The 21734-nt window shown below is 39.1% G+C and overlaps 1 protein-coding gene and 1 long non-coding RNA gene across 2 annotated transcripts in view; one reads left to right on the top strand and one right to left on the bottom strand.

Annotated features, from left to right (window-relative positions):
• syne3 (spectrin repeat containing, nuclear envelope family member 3) overlaps nucleotides 1–19033 on the bottom strand; it is a 64498-nt gene extending 45465 nt beyond the window's left edge. Inside the window, exons 1-7 of the mRNA XM_042500605.2 lie at nucleotides 18912–19033; nucleotides 13918–14075; nucleotides 12362–12534; nucleotides 11113–11422; nucleotides 9815–9970; nucleotides 7136–7495; nucleotides 814–950 (exon numbers count right to left, since the gene is read on the bottom strand). Of these exons, the coding sequence (XP_042356539.2) occupies nucleotides 814–950; nucleotides 7136–7495; nucleotides 9815–9970; nucleotides 11113–11422; nucleotides 12362–12534; nucleotides 13918–14061 (1280 nt within the window). The 5' untranslated portion in view covers nucleotides 14062–14075; nucleotides 18912–19033. The remainder of the gene's footprint in view (nucleotides 1–813; nucleotides 951–7135; nucleotides 7496–9814; nucleotides 9971–11112; nucleotides 11423–12361; nucleotides 12535–13917; nucleotides 14076–18911) is intronic.
• Nucleotides 17093–20839, top strand: LOC148187563 (uncharacterized). The gene is made up of 2 exons (XR_015778602.1): nucleotides 17093–18505; nucleotides 18929–20839. It is a non-coding gene; the product is annotated as an uncharacterized LOC148187563 (long non-coding RNA).
• The last annotated feature ends 895 nt before the right edge of the window (nucleotides 20840–21734 follow it).

Genomic DNA, 21734 nt, shown 5'->3' with positions numbered 1-21734 from the left:
TTTATGACATCACAACTAGTTTGGAAGCCAATTATGGTCCAATATGTTTCCTTACAATGCTATTAATACTGAAGGTGTTAAAAATGTCTGCTGTGAATATTTAAAAAAACCTCATAAAGAATTAGTTCTTTTCACTAGTAGAAAAATGGTCTTTACATAAAACTAGGCTGTCTCTGCAGCAGACACAGATACTTTTGAAATTGGTGTCCATGTACAGAGGCTGTGTCCTTGCCACAGCGGCTGCATGTTCAATTCCAGCCTCGGCCTTTTGCTGCAAGTTAAAGGCATTGCTAGCTCAATGCTGACTTAGCATTGGCATAAGTAACAAGATGTAGCCTTCCCATTTCCATTTCCATTTCCATTTCCATTACCCTAACCTTAACCGCCTCATAATACTTCATAACTAGCTAATTGCTAACTTAGCATCTCTCTGGACTTCTGCTTCTGAGCCAAGGAGCTTGCGGACTGATGTGTAGCTTTTGTGGGTGAGTAATGTAGCTGGAGGGAGAGTCACGTAACTGCTTCAGCTGCAAAGAGAGTTAGAGAGGGCGGGTCTCTCTCTCAACCCACTTCTATACTCCTTGTGTCCTAATGCGGAAGTAAAATCTGTAGTTCCAGCATCAGCCCCAGAGCCATTTAAAGTATGCTAGGCGGGGAGATCTAAGCACTGGTAAAATGAAGGGAAGTTTACCACAATTCATTTACACATATGACCCCCATTGTTATGACACAAAGCTGGTTCAAAATTGGCGAAGTATCTCTGGTTTAATCCCTGGTTTTGAGTCTCTGGGTTTTTAGCTTACAGTCACATACCTCTGATGTTCTTTGACAACAGCCAGGACATCGTCAGAAAGGTGGCGTGAGTCCTCTGAAAACCTGAAGAGCTCCTTCAGCTGAGCCTTGAGAAGTTCCACTTGGGACTCCTCTCCTGCCAGAGTATTCCTCACACCCTGAAAGACACAAAATATGGAAAATAAGTAAAGTGAGCTCAAGTCACAGCAGCAGCAGAACAAAGGGTGGGATGTCCGACAGTTAAGTCAGACACTCGCTAAGCTGTTGTCTGCACTGTTTAATGCCATTTTCATTTGACATTATTTAGACCATAAATAGTCCAAAAGTAAGCCTCTTAGTGTAAATTCAGATTTGTGGGGCTTTAAGAGGAGACAGTCACAATCACATAGCCATGATGCAATTTTTAAAAAATAATTTACCAACATTTCTATACAACATTCTTCAGGTTAAGAAATTCCTGACACATACACAATTTCTTAAAAACACTAGGGGTACAAATTCAGCACATGCATCCACTTGGACTGAACAATTAATTAATAGATTTTGGAGGTCATGGATCAAAGGTCCTCTTCTCTCCCATTCTCGTGAACATAATATCTTCAAAATGCCTTGAGGACTTTCTCCAAATTTGGCACAAACGTCTACTTGGACTCAGCAATGAACTGCTTAGATTTTGATGGTCGTCATTCAAAGGTCAAGGTAACTGTGACCTCCAGTGCCTCATTCTTGAGATTCCATACGTGGGATCTCAAGAACACCTTGAGGGAGTTTTTTCAAATTTAGCACAAATGCTCACTTGGACTCCACGATGAATCATTTACCTTGTGAATTAGCTGGATCTGCAACATCACAAGAGAATGAAGAAATCATGCACGAACTCAGCCCTGATTTGCTACAAAGCCTGCCCGGAATAGCCCCTGTGCTGAAAATATCATTGCCAAATCTCTATTTGTGGAGATTTTGACTGTCACATAACACATGAGGTAATATCGCCCATCCCTAAAGGAGGTTTGCTAACACTGTATGAATGCACCATGATGCCACATGGCTGCAGTAGTTTAGTTGTTCAGTAGTTTTCAGCAGAAATCAATTCCAAACACTGTGTTGGAGGTTGGAGAGCAGTGGCAGCCTTTCATTCTAATTTTCAATGCAATTCAACACTATAGCTACAGAGTTCTACGTCCTGTTGTTTACAGCTCAAACTTTCTAAATAAAAATAAAAATGAATGTAGTGCAAACAAAAAATAATGCACAAAGTGTGTACCAATCAATATTCCTTTAAAGCATCGGAATGTTGTAATAATTGAAATCTTCAAAAAAAAAGCTTCTAAAGTGTGTTTTGGGGTTTTGTTACACTCAGTACATTTACATGCACAGTTAAGTAGAGCGACAGTTAATGTTCAGTTAGACTATTTAAATGGACAACTGTCCTTGTCCCAGTTTAAAAGCACTGTGGGAGAAGTGATGTATTGATGGAAGCATGTGCCATTATGCCTTGGTGGGTGGAGGTATGCCCCCTTTCAGCTAGTTGCTGTTGGACCTTCTTTCAGATGACTTATTACGTCACATACCAAACACGTTAGCAAGTGGCGAGCATGTTATACTGTATGTCAAACAGTGAAACAAAAGTGCGTGGTTCTTGCTGTACCACTTGCCATGTTGATACCTTTGCCTCATTTTGTTTTCTTTCCTTCTAGCTCTTTTGTTTTCTCGGTTTTCCTCTACTAATTTATGATGCTCAACTTCCAGGTCAAAGTCCAGTCCGAGGACTGCGGCGCATACACAGAAAACCTAGGCCAGCTCAGGTCTGATCGAGGCACATACATTAGTAAATAAACCCCCAACTGCATACCTAGGTGTGCTATTCCAACTTTAAGAAGTTCAACCTAGTGCCATTTCAACCAGAGAAATATGTTATGTATTTTAAAAGTTGGGATACCACAATAATTTGACTTTTTTTAAACATCATGTAAATGTACTGTATATCTCTATGTTCTTTGAGCTATCTGGAGGCTTGGGAACACCTCTAACTCCTCTTTTCAGCTTTAAGCAGCTCATCCATGTTTGCTGTATTTGTATTTTGAGCCATGAGACTCTTCTCGTTGTGCATATTTTGACTAGTTATAGCAAGAACAGCACGGGTGCAACTAATGAAAGCAATGATGGCTCTGTCCTATTTAAATGTGCCAGTCATCAGCATATACAATGTAAGTGGCTCATGTAAATAGACTGCAGCCGTTACTAATGTCACAACACAGGTGCACATAATTGCCAATGAGTAAGTGTGCTTCAGGTGTGTCACAGAGAAAGCACCATATGTTATTGTTGGTCCAGATGCTAATTGGCTTGACTAAATAAAACACACCCATAATTACTTTTATCAGCTGCAGCTGTGATTACCCTGCTATGACACATCTGTGAAAAGAGACCACTGAAAATCCCTCACACCAAACTTCATTTACAAATCTTAAGATTGGCACAGCTTCATTTATGCACTACATTTACATTTACTTTTACAGAAATCAGAGAAATCTGAAAATGCTTCACATATACACATTTATAAATGTATTTTATGTTCATATTGAAAAAAGTAAAAGCAAAAATTGCAATGTCAAATTGACATTGATTTTAAGACCTTTAAGTCAGAACTCAGTTGAACCTTTGGCACTGATTACAGTCTCCAGTATTCCTGGCTATGATGCAACAAACGTTGCACAGCAAGATTTGGGGATTTTCTGACACTCTTTCCTACAGATCCTCTCAAGCTCTGTCAGGTTCTATGGGGACCGTCAGAGAACAGCCAGGTCTGATATATGGCATAGCTAATTTAAAGCAGGGGTCTTCAACATTTTTCAGCCCAAGGACCCCTTAGCTAAAAGAGATGGAGCAAGGACCCCAAACTACATTATAGTATAAGTATAAAACTGTGTCATATATTAAGCTGGACCAGCAATAAAGTGGCCTAAAGTGCCATGTAACATAACCTTTAATAGTGCATACAATACTAAGCTATTTGAAGAATAATTATTGGCAACTTTATATATTCATACATACATGTCTAAGGTGAACGGTGTGTCAGAGTCTCTTGCTTGAAAAGTTACAATAAGATCCACTGTGGCTCTCAAGAATGTCTGTACACTTGAAATAATACTTACATTCAGTTGGCCATTATGTTTCAATAGTACGGAACTATTAACTGCTCACTCGCTCACCTTCCTTTATGGACATGTGCTACACAAACAGGTCATTTTATCTTTGCCAATAAATAATAATAATAATAATCATGTCAATGTTGTTTTTTAAAAGTAACATATATATATATATATTTATATATATATATATATATATATATATATATATATATATATATATATATATATATATATATACATATATAATTAAATTACCAAACAATGACTTGTGTCCCCCTTCCTGCAGTAACAAGGCTGTTTCAGTAGTAGAAAAGAGAAACACAAATGCCTTTGATATTGGTGCTACATGACCGGAGAAAACAGGGAAAAAGGACTGTGGCATTCACATTCACTCAAGAGGTAGAAACCATACAGTTGCACAGACATATTACAGTTTAACAGTGAGCTAAAACATGTTTCTGAAAACATTTGAAGAAAAATATAATGCAGTAACAGAATCCAGATTATATTTGATCAGCACTGCTCAGTTTAATTTTTTTGATCTCTCTAAATCAATCTTGATTTATATTCAAGAAGCGCTGCAGAGAGAGAAAGAGAGTAGAGAGAAAGAGAGAGAGCGAGCGATAGAGAAAGAGAGAGAGAGAGGGGCGGGTGTGTCTCTCGATCTGCTTCTATACTCATGCCAGGGGTTGCTGCATGGGTGGCAAGCGATATGAGAAAGCATAATCACAGCCTGTAGTTTGAGCAACAGCCTGAAAACTGGGGGGAGGGGGTATAAAGGGGAATAAACAGAGGGAAGTTTACAACAGTTTATCTACACCTACTACTCACAGAGGGCAGATTTTCATTACCCCTAAAATTGCACAAATTGAAATTCCTCATATAAAATACACCTAATAGAAACATGTCAATTTTGAAAAAACTCCCATTTATCGCAAAAAATGTTTTTACTCTCACATGAGGTGGTATTTCTGGCGATTTAAAAAGCCATATTTTGCAAAACTGAAATGGAAACACTTTTTTGGCTTTTCTAGGTCACATGATGCTATGGCTATGTGCTTGTCAGTAGGAACTGGCTCCCTCATGATGCAGCAGGAGCTACAAGAGCTGGTATTGCATCACACAGTTGAGTGCATTAACTGGAAGTTTTGAATCCACAATTCCTCTGAAATCGTGGACTATCACCTCCCAGAAATCCCTCATACGTGGCCGCTCCCATGTATAAGGGGCACGCCTTTCCATTATGGCTCAATAACACGCCTACGTGGTCTTGGATTGGAAATAATGACGGCTAGTGAGGTGGCTGCAATAGAAATAAAGCTGCTAATGTTTTGAACATCCATCGCCATGCTTCTTGGAATGTTATCACCAGAGGAGAAGTTGCAGAACATCACTCAATCATAACATCTCTCAATTCTGTGTTATCAAATTTTTTGGAAATATTGCTTAAGTTCTGGACAAATCTGTAATGGAAATCCGTCTACTGTTTTGATAAAAAAAAAAAAAGCTGATTAGATTGACAAAGTATACCGTTAAAATATTCATACAGCTTTTTAAAACAGAAGTTACTCTTACTTTTTAAAGACGCCAAAAAGTTTAAAGCGCTTTTTTCCAGCGACATGTGCTCTCATGAATTATGAAACACATTTATTTAATACTAAGCACAGGATGTTATTTTCTTTAAGGTTAGAGCCATTACTGAAGTACATTCTATTGTTTGGCATTTCTTTCCATTATCTGTCGATGCAAATTCTCCATGGTAAAATATTTCAGCTACAGCGGCGTATTTGCAATTTCGATAAACTGGAGTTGTTTACAATCCATTTCGCATCTTCAGCTCAAAGTAAAAACAGGCTGTGTCACAGCGAGGTGACAGCCTGTCAAGATTGCAGCAGATGACAGACGGATGAGTCCACCAGATCATTTAGCATTCCAGTCACACCCAACACAAGCAGCTCCACAGGTCCACAGGAGCACAACTCCTCCTCCAAGATTCTCTGTGAACTGTGAGCCTGTCTCCTGCTGATTCTGTCACTCAGCTGTCACATACAGGTATATAAAAACACATCAAAGTTAATTCTACAGAGGCAAACACTTGTCACATTTTATTCCCACTTTTCCACTGCACAGTGCTGCTTATCACTCCAGCTGTGAGTGGCCTGACAAAGAGTGGAGTGAGCTGCGCACATGTCGCAGTGTGAGAGAAATAATAATCTGATTGTGACTCCACCACACATCTCTGAGGCATTCAGTGGATCCACTCAAGTGATAACACAGCTTCACTGGCAGGGCTGCAGAGCTGTGCCTCCACAGTGAGATAGATGTAAAATATACTGCGATGGAGAAAAGAATCCAGGCAAGAGTCATCATGTCACGGCATGTGAGATTCAATCACCTCCAGAGGGACGAGAGGAGGAATGATGTTTATGTTCAGGGGAGGAAAGGTATCGAATGAAGGCATCAGAATGACAAAGATAACAAAGAAAACAAAAAATAGGAATGAATGCATGCAAGCCCAGAGAGGAATGGGCAATAGCAAGACAGAGAGGAGAATTGGGGAGGACAGATGGAGCGCAATTATTTTGGCATGCCGGTAAGAAGTGGAGATACAAAGATTTAAACCTGGAAATATGTTCAGAGCTACTTTGTACTGAGTAGCAAAAACTGTTTAGTACTGAATTTGGCAACTGAAAATTTGTGGTGAGTTGCCTTTATTTAAAACTGATGACTAAAATGCATAGTATGGACACAGTAGGAGACCGACAGAAATAATGTCACCCACTTCAAGTTATTGTAACCACTCTGCATTACTGTAATGAGACAAAGCAAGCTTTAAAGTGGGAAACTTTGCACTTCGTAAATCATGGCCATTTAAAGGGTAAAATACTGCACATGTCAAAGTATGTCGAAGTATCCTTGGGCAAGACACTGATCCCCAAATTGCTCCCAATGCTGCACCATCAGAGTGTGAGTGTGTGTGAATGGTTGCTGAGTAGCAGGTGGCATTATGTATGGTGGCCTCTGCCACCAGTGTGTGAATGTGTGTGTGAATGGGTGAATGTGACAGTGTAGAGTGAAAAGTGCTTTGAGACCCTTCAAGGCCATCAACACAAATAAAACAATACATTTCCTGAATCTAGACCACATTTCCATTTACTTTACAATACTGCTGATATGTTGTGACAACCTACCGTGTATTTCCTCCACTGGCCCACCATCTGCTCTTCGGTCCGGTCAGTGCGGTCCCTGGCCTCCAGGCCCTCCTCTAGTTCCTGGTCCAGCCCCTGTAGCAGCACCCTGAGGTGACTGATGTCTTCTCCCAGCCGCTGGCACCGTGCCAAGTACTGACTGTGGGAGTCCAGGCTGGAGCGCAGACCTTCCCCAGCCTCACACAGGCCCTGCCGCAGCCTCTGCCAGCCTAGCCGCAGCTCCTCTGCCTCCTCTACCACCACCTCCGCCCCGGCAGGAGAGGTGTTCCCCTTCACCGCCTCCGCCGCTCCCTCAATATGCTGCAGCGTTTTCTCCTCACCGGCCACGCTATCGTCCAGAGCCTGACACAGGGCCAAGAGAAGAGATATTACATTATGACGACCTGGAGATTACAACTTGCTTTCAAGTCAGAAGTATTTCTCTATAAGATGAAATATTTGTGACCACTGAAATTTTTACAGTAGCTCACCTCTTATTTATTTATTTATGCTCAGTGCATTCAACTTGTTTTTTTCTGTAGTACTACTGCCTCAGTCATGTCATACTCTCCACTCTGCTGCTCTCATCTTCCATGTTCAAACACAGGCACTACTTCTTTACTAATTAATTCAAATTTCATCAACTCTCATGGTTACCATAAATGAAATTTAGCATCCTGCAAATGTTTCAGATTAAAGGTCTGCCACAAACTGGAAGGGTTATTCTACTACTGGGATTTTCCAGAGCTCACTAAACACTATAAAATAGAACTACAACATTTTTAAAAGATTTTAGACTAGGCATTGTAATATTGTTTTTTACTAAGCAAATGAAATGTAATGCTTTAGTATTAACTGTTTAATTTAAGCTTTCTTTACTGTGTAAACACTGACAACAAATAATTTTTTTTTTTCCTTCGGTATAAAAAATAAAGTAAATGTAATAATAAATAATTACCATTCTCTTAATAAACAATTAAATAATGTGTTATTTATATGCAATTTAAATTAAATTTCATTTCATTTCATTAAATTTAAGATATTTTTTGACATTTCGTCAGTATGTTTTTAAGTTGTCAGTTTATTAATGGTTTTAACCGTGGATAATTTTGCCGGTGGCAAACTCATGACTCCATAACTGTTGGTAATGTTATACTCAAATGAAGACACAAATCATCTGAGCTATACACTGAGAATATGCAGTGGGATTAGTCAGATTTGGATTATAGTTGGAATATTGCAGTGTTGTATACATTTTCTGCATTTGTTCTGTTGTGACTACTAATGCCAGACCACACTTGCAGTGCTGCAAAGTTGAGACCTAAAACCCTGAAATGACTCAGCTTTTTTTGCACTTCTTGATCCGTCTCAAAGTCGCTCGGTTGTCTGAGTTTTCTTTTTGGCTAGATACTTGAAATAAGGTCTGTGCTTTATGCTGCATTCCATTTAGCTAAGTAGCTGGAGCTGAGAATGACATCACACCAGCAAACCAGTTCCAGTTGAAATTTACGACTGGGAAACTCAAAAAATTCTGACCTCCCAGTGCAAACGGAATGCACCATAACACAACACACCACCCACAACCTTAAGAGATTTACTAGGGCTGTCAAATGATTGATTTTTTAATCATGAATAATAGTAGAATTTCAATTGTTCATCGCCAATAATCCCTTCTTTAAATGACATGTTTACATTTCATATTGACAAGGTGAAGCAATTCTTACTAGATTGTTTTGATTAGGAATCAAATGAAAAGCAAAAAAACTGCATGGGACGAGCATAAAGTGGGCGTGTCTGTAAAGTGGAGACAGTGTGAAATGGCCATGCTGTTTTACCAACACCAAAATTTAGCCTTATTTTGGAGCGTTATCCTGCTAGCATGTCATAATTATTATCACTTGATTTCTTGGGTCTCCTGGTTTCATTTGACACCAGTATCATCACTCAGCCCAGTACAGCCTATTGAAGACAGGAATGTCAGCCCGCAATTAATGTGAAAAAAAAAAAAAAAAAAAAAAAACCATGTTAAGTACCGACCCTAATCACAATGTGGTTAACAAGTTAACGTTGACAGCCCTAATTTTTACGTTATGTTCTAAAACATAAAATATTTGGATTCTTTTATGTGTCTTGAAAAAGGCAGTTGCTAACAAGTGGCTAAATGACAGAGAACGTCTTCAAGCTGAATAGGTGTTGACAGTCCAGTCGATGTAGTGTTGTTACAGTCATGTGACCATGGTGTAGTTGGCTTTTTTTTTTATAGCCTAGCATTAGTTTTTTACTTCTTGCAGTTATATTCAAGCTTCAAAAATCCTACAAATGGTGTTCATTTGTGAAGATTATCTTGCTGAAAGCATGCAGGTATAAACTTTTGTTTGAGAGCATATTTTCTGTAATGATCCAAAATCCAACAGAAAAATCCCACAGGCTTTTTGATGAGGAAACTAAGTTGTATTAACCTCCAGGCCAGACTAAAAAACATCATTTCTTTATCACCCTATATTGGATTCATCTATTCCTGCTCTGTTGATGTCAAGCTGAGGATAATTGCATTTACTTTTCATTTGGCTGGTAGTTGTAGAGTACATGTTAACAGCAAAGAATATTAATTCTAACTCCAAATAGAATATTCTCCCTTTCCCGCTGCCAAAAATAACCAGCAGCTTCCTAATTCAGTCTCACTTGTAAGGCTTTGAGCTTGTTCTCGGCTGTATCCTCCCTCTCCATCAGATCAGTTAGCTCCTTGGTTTTTGACAGCAGCCAGGCCTGGAACCTCTGAACGCAGCCTTGGTACGTCTGGTGCTCCTCAGCAATCTTCTGAAGCAGCGTCAGACGCTCCTAGCGCAGCAGGAGAAATCTTAGCATTGCACTTTTAAAAATGAAACAAGATCTTTGATCACACACTTCATATTTAGGTATCTGAGTGAGAAGCATGAATGTGAATTTGTATTCTCCTGTGAGAGTGAAGATCTGTTGTCTGTTACTTTGCCTGACTATTGAGAGCACGCTGAAATTTCAGAGAGAGACAACCAAACAGAGCCAGTTCACAGATGGGAGGTGCTTCCAGGAAATATAATCCTATAAAACACAACATTATATAAATCAGCATTTTCCCTTTTCGGATTCAAAAACACAGCTTTGCCAGCAGGCTGGAGTGTTCATGTGAATGCGTGATGACGGTACAGACTGATGTGTCGGCTAAAATCTGACTGACATTTTAAGAGCTGTCTGAAAAGGGAAGAAGAAGAGCTGTGTCATTGTGCGGCTCACGCACCAGAAAAGCAGCCGGTTTGTATTTGTTAATGTTGACTAATCCAACTATATCTCTCCTCTGAATGTAAATCCTCCCCTCTCAGCAAACACTAAACTGTTGTCTCTGCAGTGTCTGGATTTGATTAGAGATGCGCAGAATAAATATCTGCACGCTTTTCATTAACCTCAGATGTCGTGTACAGTTGTTTGGCTCTGAAACTGGCTCAAAGAAAGAGTGAAATTCACCTTAAACATGATTTAAAGTCTTTAATTCTTGCTCTTAATATTAATTAAGGCCAAGCTGATTTGTGGGCATATGAGGGTATAGGTGCCTGCATGTGCACGTATGTGCGTGTGGTGGTTGGGATGTAAAGAAAGAAAGAAAGAGTATAACAAGATGAAAGTCTCCATTTCAAACTGCTGGCCTCATGACTGCCACTGTTTCTCAACCTCTGTGCTTCCTGTCACAGAGGAGCGGTTCCTTCTTCAGACAAAGCAATTGTTTTTGTTTTACTCCAGAGGATTAACATGCTCTCTCTGCATGCTTCACTTTTATTGTCTCTCCGCTTGTATTGGTTTAGTTTACTCATTTACTTCTATTCTCTTCTCATGTGCTCTAAAGTATTATTCCTCTCACATTCTATCAGCTGTTCTGTGTGAAAGTTCACAGAAACCGCATGTATGATCAGCTTGGCTTGCTGCCTAGCTGCTGCTGTAGATCAGCTCACCTCAGCTCTGTCTCTGACTACATTGTAGGCCTCCTGCAGCCTCTCCTGGGCCTGCGGCTCCACGCTGGGGTCCTGGGTTCTGTTGTGCAGCGCGGCAGCCTCGTCCAGCAGCCTCTCCAGCAGCGCTGCCTGACCATGGATGTCGCTCACTACCACCCGCTGCTGGTCCACCTGCCAGAGCTTCTCCTTCACCCCCAGCTGCAGCTCCACCCCGACGTCCAGGCTGCGCTGCTGCTTCGTCAGCCACAGCTCAAACTCCTCGTAAGCCTTCAGGTACTCGCCCCAGTGGAGCCACACCCACTCTATGCGACTGGGGGTGAGGTGAAACACATGAAGAAGAGTTAAGTCTGGTACATGGTCCACGCAAGTATGTAAACACAAATGACAGCACCTGTCCTAGCTGGTACAAACACCTGGACCTGGAGGATCTACTCAGCATGCGCTCTTACGCGCTGCTGCAGGGTACAAACATCAGTGCTCAAGGGGCCGATGTAAGGCCAATCAGAGCATTTCAATGCTGTAATGTGGTAAACATTGTTACCAGTTGTAATCGCAGATAAGCAGCACCACTAGCTAGTTCACTCAGGTCACAGGATTCATGTCGTAGGACTCAATTTCACTACTCATCATGGGACCAGGACAGGACAGGGAAAAAGTTCATGGGAGCAGACGGAACAAGAATCACAATAAGAACATTGAGCTAACTCAAATTATGCCAGGTAGTTGTATGCCTCCATGCACCAGTTAGTTACACGGCTGTAAATTGCACTTACAGATTACATTCATGTCTATGAAAACATGGAAGCTACTGAAGGCCAAATAAACCAAATCTGACATCTCTGTGCAGCTCAGCTCAGGTTCAGGAAATAACCTCAAAGAATGATCTGGATAATATTTGGGGAAGCCCTGTAATTCAGTCAAGCACTGTAGCCTCGCACAGCTTTTTAAGGCATTGAAACTGTTAATACTCATTCAGCTTTTCAGCATATTTAACAGTTCAGGTGTGGGACAGCTTTTGAAAATACAGCATTAACGGCTCCACTGTAAAAGCAGCCAAAGCTGCCCTCAGGGCCAAAGAGGAGATCACACACCCACTAATCAGCGTGAGCGCACACACACACACACACACACACACACACACACACACACACACACACACACACACACACACACACACACACACACACACACACACACACACACACACACACACACAGAACACCTGCAGTGTGCAGGAGGCAGAGCACACCTGTGACAGTGGATGATGTAGGTGCAGGTCTCCTCCCACAGGCTCTTCAGGTCTTTGAGCTTAGTGTGGGTCTGGTTCCTCAGCTCCTCATCTCCGCTCTGCAAAAGGCTCTCAGCTGCCACCAGCGCCATGTCCATCTTCACACGGCCCTCATGCTCCGACTGATGGATTTTCTGCACATTCAGGTGAGCATATTATAGGCAATATAAACATGTTAACATAGTGTACTAAATAATAAGCTTTTGAAACCTGAGCAAACTGGTTTAGTTTATTTAAAAAAACATGGGAGGAAGGATCAAAGAAAAAAATTACCTAAAAATTAGCAAGAAAACTGTAAAAAAGTACAAGAAAATTTCCTGAAAATTAATACTGAAACAAAGTCACACAAAAACAAAAAACAAAAACAAAAAAACAAGCAAACAAAATGTAAAAGGTGTTTAAAAATGTTAATAATTTTGTAACATAATTTTAAATATGTAATTATGGTTTTAATAAATATTGTTTTTTTTTCTTAGCTTTCTTTTTCCCTAGACATTTTTCCTTTTTCTTTTCAAAAAAAATTTCTAAATCCATTAATTTCTCACAATTTCTGAAACAATAATAACCAAGTTGCTCATTGCATTTTAACAAGTTTTTGGGAAAAAATGCTCCAATTAGCTTAGGGTTCAAAGGTGTAAATACCTGTGAAAGGCATCTGAAAGCAACACAAGAAAAGAGATGTGGATCCAGGTTTCAAAGGGTTAAATATTAAAAATGTTAGCTGCAAGAATCTGGCTGAGAGGATTTATAGCAGCCTTTACACGCAACATGTAGGCTATCACCATCGGTGCCGATACCTTTCAAAATCAAGACCACATTTCCCATGAATCCCTGCAGTTTCTGTCAAACTTCCTGCCTTGCATCTTTGACAGAAGAGAACATGTTGGGGGTCATTTCAGTCTAAATTAATCAATAAATTGTTGTTTTCATAGGTGTTTTTTTTTTGTTTGTATGAGTATATGATTATTGTTTTGTTGTTATGGGTCTTGTTTTGATGTTAAAGGTCTTTCTTAAGGGTCTTAGTCCTGTTTTATGGGTTGTTTGTCTTAATTGGATGATTTTCATGTGAAGAAAATCTGAATAAAATCTTATAAAACCGAAAATGTAAACAGGTGAGTTATTTTAAAAAAACACCCCCTGTAAAGATGTCATGAATGTTGAGCCACAGAGATCAAAACCATTTTTTTAACCAGGCTGTAAACATGTTTATTTCTGCTGTAAAGTTGGACATTTAAGGAACTGCAGTTTTTGGCACTTTGGCATTGGCTTTATTTTTCAGAGGCTGCTGCTTGAGGACATATCTTTTTTTTTTATTATATATATATATATATATATATATATATATACTTACATGTCAAGAGAGACTGGTGACAAATAAAGAATAAAGGGTCCTCACATACTGACCTCTGCTCAGAGCAGAAACTGCAGCTGTCTGCATGGTGCAGTCTAAAGACAGGGCACCAAAGTAGCAGCAGCTGTTGGAAGTGAAGGGTCAAACAGTAAGGGAGCTATCTCACCTCTGTCTCCCTGAGCCGGCCCTCCAGAGCGTCACGGGGCCCCTGGGTGTTGTCATTGGCCTTTAGTCTCTCCTGGATGGCCCGCATCCAGGAGAGGGCAGCCTCCAGGCTCTCCATGAACTCCTGCTGCTCCTGCTGCGTCATGACCAGTCCCGGGCCTGAAAGGCAGAACAGAAGTGAGACTCTGTAGGTGTTTTTGGTTCAAACAGTTGTGGGGGTTCCCTGAGGAGAACTGTCCAATGGGAAGCTCCCGCGAAAACCACATACCTGTTTGCATTTTCACCACTAGTAGAAATACTGAAGGGACGTGAGCTGGCTAGCCAATGGTACGGCAATGTCACTTTCACCTTGATGCTTCATTACTGTGTTATATTACACTTTTCCTCTCGCACAGTCTGTATGATCAGTAAAGCCTGACTTCACTGTTGCTCCAAGTCTTTGTGTTATCATCTATTTCTGCATCATGAGCTGTTCTCACAGGTCTTAGAAGATGGTGGTTACTGGTAGGGCTGGGCGATTAATCGATTTTATCGATTAATTCAAATTTGTGGTTCATTTTTTTTTTTTAAATGCAAAGTTCAATTTTCTCCCCCTCCGCTCCCTTTGGGCTTCTGTAGTCATAGTAGCATATCGCTAAAAAATATAATATAAATGAATTCATGTTTTGTGAAATTAGTGCAGCCAAACACATCGCACTCCCCTGAAACTTCACAGTACACTTTTAAAGGCAAGTGTGCAGCTTGCACTTACACCAAAGGGAAATTCAGTTCACTTTACTAACAGAAGGGAACTTTAGTTTGCCTTTAAACTTCATTGCTAAAATAAAAGCAAAACTTCTTTGCTGGTTTTGCAATGGCTCATGTGTTTGACTAATCACCCAATATTTGTATCACTCAAGTTTTCACCCTGGAAAGATACCTGCAGGAGCTAAAACAGTCCCTAAAATGACATTCTAACAACAACAATATCTACTTGTTATGGTGACACAGTAAAAAGGAGGGTTCTTAGAACTACCAAAAAGTTCCTTCAATCCAAAAACATCTCATGTCACCATATACCAAATTTTAAGGGGAAACTACACCAATTTTATTTTGAAGAAAAAACATTTTCAGGGGTTGTTGTTTTTTTAAACAGAAAAACTGTTAACCTCCCAGACTGGGAATTTGAAGTTGAGCAGGGTCTAACAAAATATGTATATTGGTTGCATCATGGGAACTGTAGGATTTAGTGTTTATTGGCACTTGTCTCATACCAGAAACTAAAAGTCAGGATGTCTGGAGTAGAGGTCGACAAATTATCGGCCTGGTTGATTACTGGGGCTGATATTTGGCATTTTGCTGATTATCTGTACCTGCATTTTATTTTAATTATCTCCGATAAAATAAATTAATTAAAAAGTGCAAACAAAGTATCAGCATGAGAGGAACTTTTACTTTTAATGGTTATCTGTCCCATTAACTACTAATAATCAATATCGTTATTGGCCCTAAAAAAACAATATTGGTCGAGCCCTAGTCTGGAGGCTTTGATTTTGGCACTTAATATATACAGTTTTGGCAGTAAATATATACATATATGAAGGCAGTTTCCTCGCTGCAGCGGCCGTGGATTCAATTCCAGCTCGTGGTCCTTTGCTGCATGTCACTCTCTTTCCCCCTTTCATGCTATCACTCTGTCCTGTCTAATAAAGGCAAAAATGCCAAAAAATAATCTCTTAAAAAAAATGTATCTCTTGTTAGTTTCTCCAACTCTCCAGAGGCTGAATTTTAAGTTCATATTAAGTTTTGAGTTAAGTTTAAGTAGCTCTTTAAATGACCTCAACAAATAAGAGTCATACTAGCGATAAGGTACACCGCAGAACAGGTTTGTGTGATGAATCCCAGCAGACACACTTTTTGTGACAGGTCATGCAAATCTACTGGAAACCACCAACGGCAGGTAAAGTGTTGAATCAACACCTCACTGGGACACTATGAACAAAAATGGGGCTTTTTTTCCTATTTAAGTCCAACTCCTATATGATATGTCATACTTTTAGATGGCATTTGAGTAATCCGACCGCTGTGTTTTTCAGTGCATTTTCAAGAACAAGATACTGGCACTATTCCAGGAATGCAGTCAGAAGTATGAGGCTGGTAAGGCATTGTTCAGTGTGCCCTCAGGAGAAACTGCTGGAAGGGAAACCTTTAAGAGAACACATCTGGCAGAGGTAGTCAACCGTCTGCAGTAAAATGTATGGGAGGGAGGGAGGAGTCCTGGCACTGCAGGAGCACAAAGAAGCACCACATCATTTCTTAGAGGGGAAATAAAAATGAAGGCGGCATGGGCCAGTTCCCCGCATGACTCATTTCTCCCCACCACAACATTCCTTCGCCCAAATATCCGCTTGTTTTGCTTCAAACTAATGCAACTTGGTGAGATTTTAGAGCTCCCCGTGCTCTCTGAAAAACAACAAAACATTTTAAGCATTTCTATGTATATATCAAACCAAATTTTCCCATGCTAATGATTATGAAGTTTTTTTTTTTTTTACTTTAACCAAATTTCTTCTTTAAAAGTTTTCATTTTAAATGCAATTTTGTCCCTGTTAAGAATAAAACCAGGTAATTTAAGACACTTTTTGGTAAATTACTGAGAAAACCCCCAAAATTCTGTTTAAAGTGTAACTTTTAGAGCTGTATATAGATCTCTGCTATATTTCTGGGAGGAAAATATGATGCCAAGTAAAATAGTTTAGAAATGATGACCTTCAAACCCCACCCAACCTCACGCCCATGGCATAATCAGGTAAAATGCGACAGCAAATAAGGTAAAATGGGACAGTAATGTCTCTTTGTTTTTTAAGTGTTTTTTGTTCACAGCTCTGCTGCAGATCAGTATAGGAAAAAAGTCTTCCCATGAAATTTTTTTGGATCGATGTTTTAGTGCTGCTAAGGAGGAAATGGACAGTAATTAGTGACGGCACATCATTGCATCTTGCCAGTTAAGTTTGCACAGGTGTTATGCCTGAGGCCATAAATTGGGTCATTTTACCCAGGTCTGTATGCTGATTATACACTCTCTCGTTGCATTAAAAGGCAAGATGTTACCAGGTGTTAGCAAGTTTTGCATGCAGTAGGTGTAAGGCTTAGCATTACCAGACACTTAATAAACACACAGTTACCTTAGCCATGATTTTATGGCATCTTGGTAACAAGCTGGTAAGCTAAACAAGCTGGTTTGACTTTGGAAAAATGTGGCATTTAAGCTTAATTTTTTGTCCCATTTTACCTGAATGCATTGAGTACTCTCTCAAAACCATTACTGCTTACAATTTTAGCTGCAAAACTGTTATCATCAAAAAGAGATCACAACATGCTGCATGGCTTACCTTGCAAGTTCTGGGACCAGTGATTTTTGACCCTTTGTCCTGGTCACACAAGTTTTATCAAACCAATCAAAATGACAGTTCCATGTAAATCACATTCAACAACTCAAATTTTAATATTTAAAGATGAAGTATGTGAAACACTCTTTGTCCAAGTTAACCTGATGTCCTACATTACCTGACTTCATCCCCAAAAGATTTTATCTGGCAACTAAAAGTATTAAAAAGCAAACTATCAATTATTTTCTCCTTTGCAGTTCACAGTTCAAATTGTTGTATTGAATATTATCATCATATTTAGTCCATTTAGGGGACAATGCACATCAATTAACATGAAATTTTAAAAACAGTCTGTAATCTAAATGTGCAGGGGTTATATAAGCAGCTAAGGTGCAGCTGTTAGTAATCAGCACCAATTCAGAATTTGCTCTTCTATGTTACTAAAGCACTTCATTGCTCTTTCTTTTTAGTTTGAACAAATTCACAGTTGTATGTCAAAAAAATATATAAATCATTGTATAGAAAAATGAAAAAACAACTCATAGTATACCATGTCATCAAAATATAAAAAAAGCCACAGCACAGTGTGTCATAGAAATGCAAAAAATAACAAAATAAATCATAAATCAAAAAACATCATAGAATACTATGTCATAAAAATGCAAAAAAAAAAGGGTCAGTGTATTATGGCATAAAAATGTCCCAAAAGAACAGTATATGTCAAAATGCATTTTAGTATAGTATGTCATAATAATGCAAAAAAAGGTCATAGTATAGTATGTCATCAAAATACAATAAAGTCACAGTATAGTAATACATAGAAATACAACATAACAAGAAAAAAATAGCAAAGTATGTCAAAGCCATTATTATAACATGTCATCAAAATAAAAAAACGTAAATGTAAATATGTAAAAAAAAAAAAAAAAAAGCATGATAGCAAAGTATGTCATAGAAATTAAAAAAAATAGTCAGTTAATTATCATAAAATGCAACAAAAAAGTCATAGTATAGCGTGTCTTTTTTTTCTAAAAAGTGATGGCACAGTTGTGTACCTTTGAGTACAGTTAAGTATTTTTGGTTTAAACTGAGTCAAACGGCGCCAGTCCTCCAGTGTGTTGAGGACGGTGAAGCCCCTCCTCCCTCAGTTTGACAGCTCGTGCGGTGAACTCGCATTAACACTAACTTTAATCCAGTAGCTCGCACGTTCCACTGACGGCGGTAATATTCACTTTTCGCATTTTTTTTTTGCTAACTGCGGTTACCGTGCTCGTTTGTGACTCAAGGAAGCTTGTGTAGCTATATTTACAGTCGCGTTAATGCACAGAACTTCAGTGTGGTATTTACGACCTCAGCTAAGCTAATTTAGAGGTGCAGGTTTGACGTACGGACCGCAGTGGTTTCTGCTAATATGCCCGGCCACTAAACACAACATCACGTATGAGTGAGACGTAACGTTAGACTCCCGCGGCTCATTAGAGTCCAGTAATCTACTGTAGAAGTGGGGAAAGCACGAGAGATTACAGAGAGTCGTTACAGCTAAAAAGAAGAAGGCCTGTTATCATGAAGCTAACTTTAGCTGAGCAGCAGTGCACTTTAACGCCATTCGGAGAATAAAAACACTCACAGCTTTGTGCTCATCAGGTGATTGGGCCGTTGCTCTGCTGCTGTCCCGCTGTGTTGGTGTACAGTGAAGTTGGAGCAGCAGACCGGAAGTGGAGCCGAGGCCACAGGGGGCGGGGTCGACACAGCCTGCTGCATGCTGCATTCACTGACTCCTCGTAAATTCTACGACCACACGACATTACAACAAAAATGCAACTTACTAAACACAACTTTCAGTGTACAGGGAAATTGCAACTCACACAGAAACAGACTAAAGAACATACAATGCGTTTCAAATATAAGAAATACAAAAAAACTAAATAATATCACTTCAGTAATGCATTTTCCTGCTTTCTGAAAGAATGAAACAAAGTTGCTGATGGAACACTGCAGATATAGCATGACAAAAGGTGATCTTATACAATTATAGTTTAAACTGAATGTAAAAAAATAATAATAAAAACATGATATCACCATTATACACTTACACGCAAATTCCAGGCTACACTACAGTGTTGTATTTTCCAAATGGCTTTCACATGTTTAACCACAATAGCCTTAATATGTTTTTGCTTTCAAATATTAATTTCAATAGATTCTATTGACAGCAACCCGACCCCGGATAAGCAGAAGAAAATGGATGGATGGATGGATGAAAGCATTCAAATGTTTATGTCGTGTGTGTGTGTGTGTGTGTGTGTGTGTGTGTGTGTTGTTTTTTTCTCCCAAAATTTGGTTCGGGTTAGATATTGTGTTTGATTCCACATAAAACAGTGAACCTGGTATGTTACCAACTATTATTTATTTGCTTATTTATATGCTCAGGAATAAATAATATTTGCGCTATATTAAACATCTTTATTTAAAAGGGAGAGTTCTGCTGAAAACCATATGATGCCTTTAAGGTTTTCAGAGCAACCAGCTATCCGAAATTGCAAATCTTTGTGCTTAATGATTTAGCTCTCTGCTGAAAAGGGGAAAGCAGCCTTCAGACATATAAGTATAGGAAAATAAGCATTGGAGCTTCAACTCCAAATGTGAGAGGGCTTTTTGTTGTTCAACCAACCAGGATTTCATGTAGCTAGCACATTTATTTATCAAAAGCATGCATAGCAGCTGTTTTCCGTCACTTGAAATGACATTTTACCATAATTCAGTGTTTCTGACCAGTTCCTGTCTTGGTGTGCGTCAGTGTTTCCAGCAGTACATGAACTCATCAGCAGACCAGATTGAACCAGCAGAGAGAACAGTTGAGGACAGCAGCTGACTCAGAGCATCACATGTCACTGATTCAAACTGCAGGCCGCCATTCTCAACTTTGATCCTATTGGTAGAAAGAACAGCAACAGTTTCCTCACAGTTTCTACTCAAACTTTCAGAACTTCCCCCGGGTTTGAAATACAGACACACAGTGAACACTTCATGGAGGGATTTATTTTTTTTCAGATTTATTTATTTACTTGAAGTCCTAAACTAGAAAAAAAAAACAAGATATTTTTTGCTTTGCATATTTTATATCCTTGGGGCTACAACAACAAAAATCAAGGGTTTTTATTTATTTATTTATTTTGTTTTGTTTTGTTTTGTTTTGTTTTTTCAACAGACTCCATATTTTGTTTTCTGTTTTTATTTTTTTTATTATAGGCCTATACTAAACGGCTGGGGTGGCAATTCATGGTAATTGTAAAACAGAAAGAAAAAAATCACAATTACAGATCATTTACTGTTAAAATGCTGAAAAATGTTATGCCAACATATATATGAATTTGTGAACATGGAATCAGTATTATCACTAGTACTACTTTCATTTCCATACATGTATTTTAGATATTTACCATTACACTATTTTGAAAACATCTGAGAAATTGTGAAAAAAAATCATACTGATGTTATTTCTTTCATTAATTGTATGATGGCATTACATTAAATAGTATCTGGTATTAACAACAATGAATCTTTTTTTCAATTTGATAAATGCTGCTAGCATGCCATGAAAGGAATCCTTCTCACAAATCTTTGGCAACATAAAATACAGCATTAACAACCAGTTGCAGTCTGGTTCAGTTGCACTATATGTAAATATCTAATATTTAACTCTACTATAGGTGTAGTTCATTTATCCAAATTACAACACAGTATACTATTTTCACTCAGCCCTGGTGGCACCTAACCATGCACATAGCTCTGTTTTTTTGAGAGTTTTAGTTGAAATATAAAATCTATGAATCATCTGGAGTAAGTTGGTTAATATCTGCTGGTAATATGGGTGAACTGACGCTTTAAGACAAGTGAATTATTCTAACTTGTGTTCCTAAACTGCAAAGAAGAAGATTGAAGTGTATTGTTAAACAGCTGTCCTCCTTCTCTTTCCAGTCACATCTGGCTCCCTCTTTTCAATCTATGGAAATCACAAACCGTCCCAACAGAAAACTTATTCAAATTGCAGCTGGCAGGAAGCCAAACTAAAGTTTGTTTCAGGTCAAGATGGACCTGAATAGAAATGTCCGCTGCTTTCTGTCAGTGTTAGGCTGGCTTTAGTTTTTAGATTTGATTTATTAGAAAAAATCCTGTCATGATCTGCTGCCATGCAGCCCCTCCCCCTCCTTCTCCTTTATGTGTCTCTCCCTGTCTGTTACCCTTCTGTGCCTTTACCTGTGTGTGTGTGAGTGTGGGCATGGTTTGTTCTTCCCGTAGGCTGGGCCAGGTGCAGGCAATCTCCTGATAAGCAGGTGGAGTATTTAAGTTGTTGCTTCAGACCTACTTGTCACCAAATTATTACTCCTGCCAAGTGGTAGATGTTTCTCACGGCCTCTAAGTATTACCTGTTGTCGCAGGGCTTTTTCAG

The sequence above is a fragment of the Plectropomus leopardus genome, chromosome 14 (genome assembly GCF_026936395.1).
Source record: "Plectropomus leopardus strain MGB_pleo_1.0 chromosome 14, ASM2693639v1, whole genome shotgun sequence".
Classification (NCBI taxonomy): Eukaryota; Metazoa; Chordata; class Actinopteri; order Perciformes; family Serranidae; genus Plectropomus; species Plectropomus leopardus.
The sequence above is the reverse complement of the archived record's forward strand: the minus strand, read 5'-3'. Positions and strand labels throughout refer to the sequence as shown.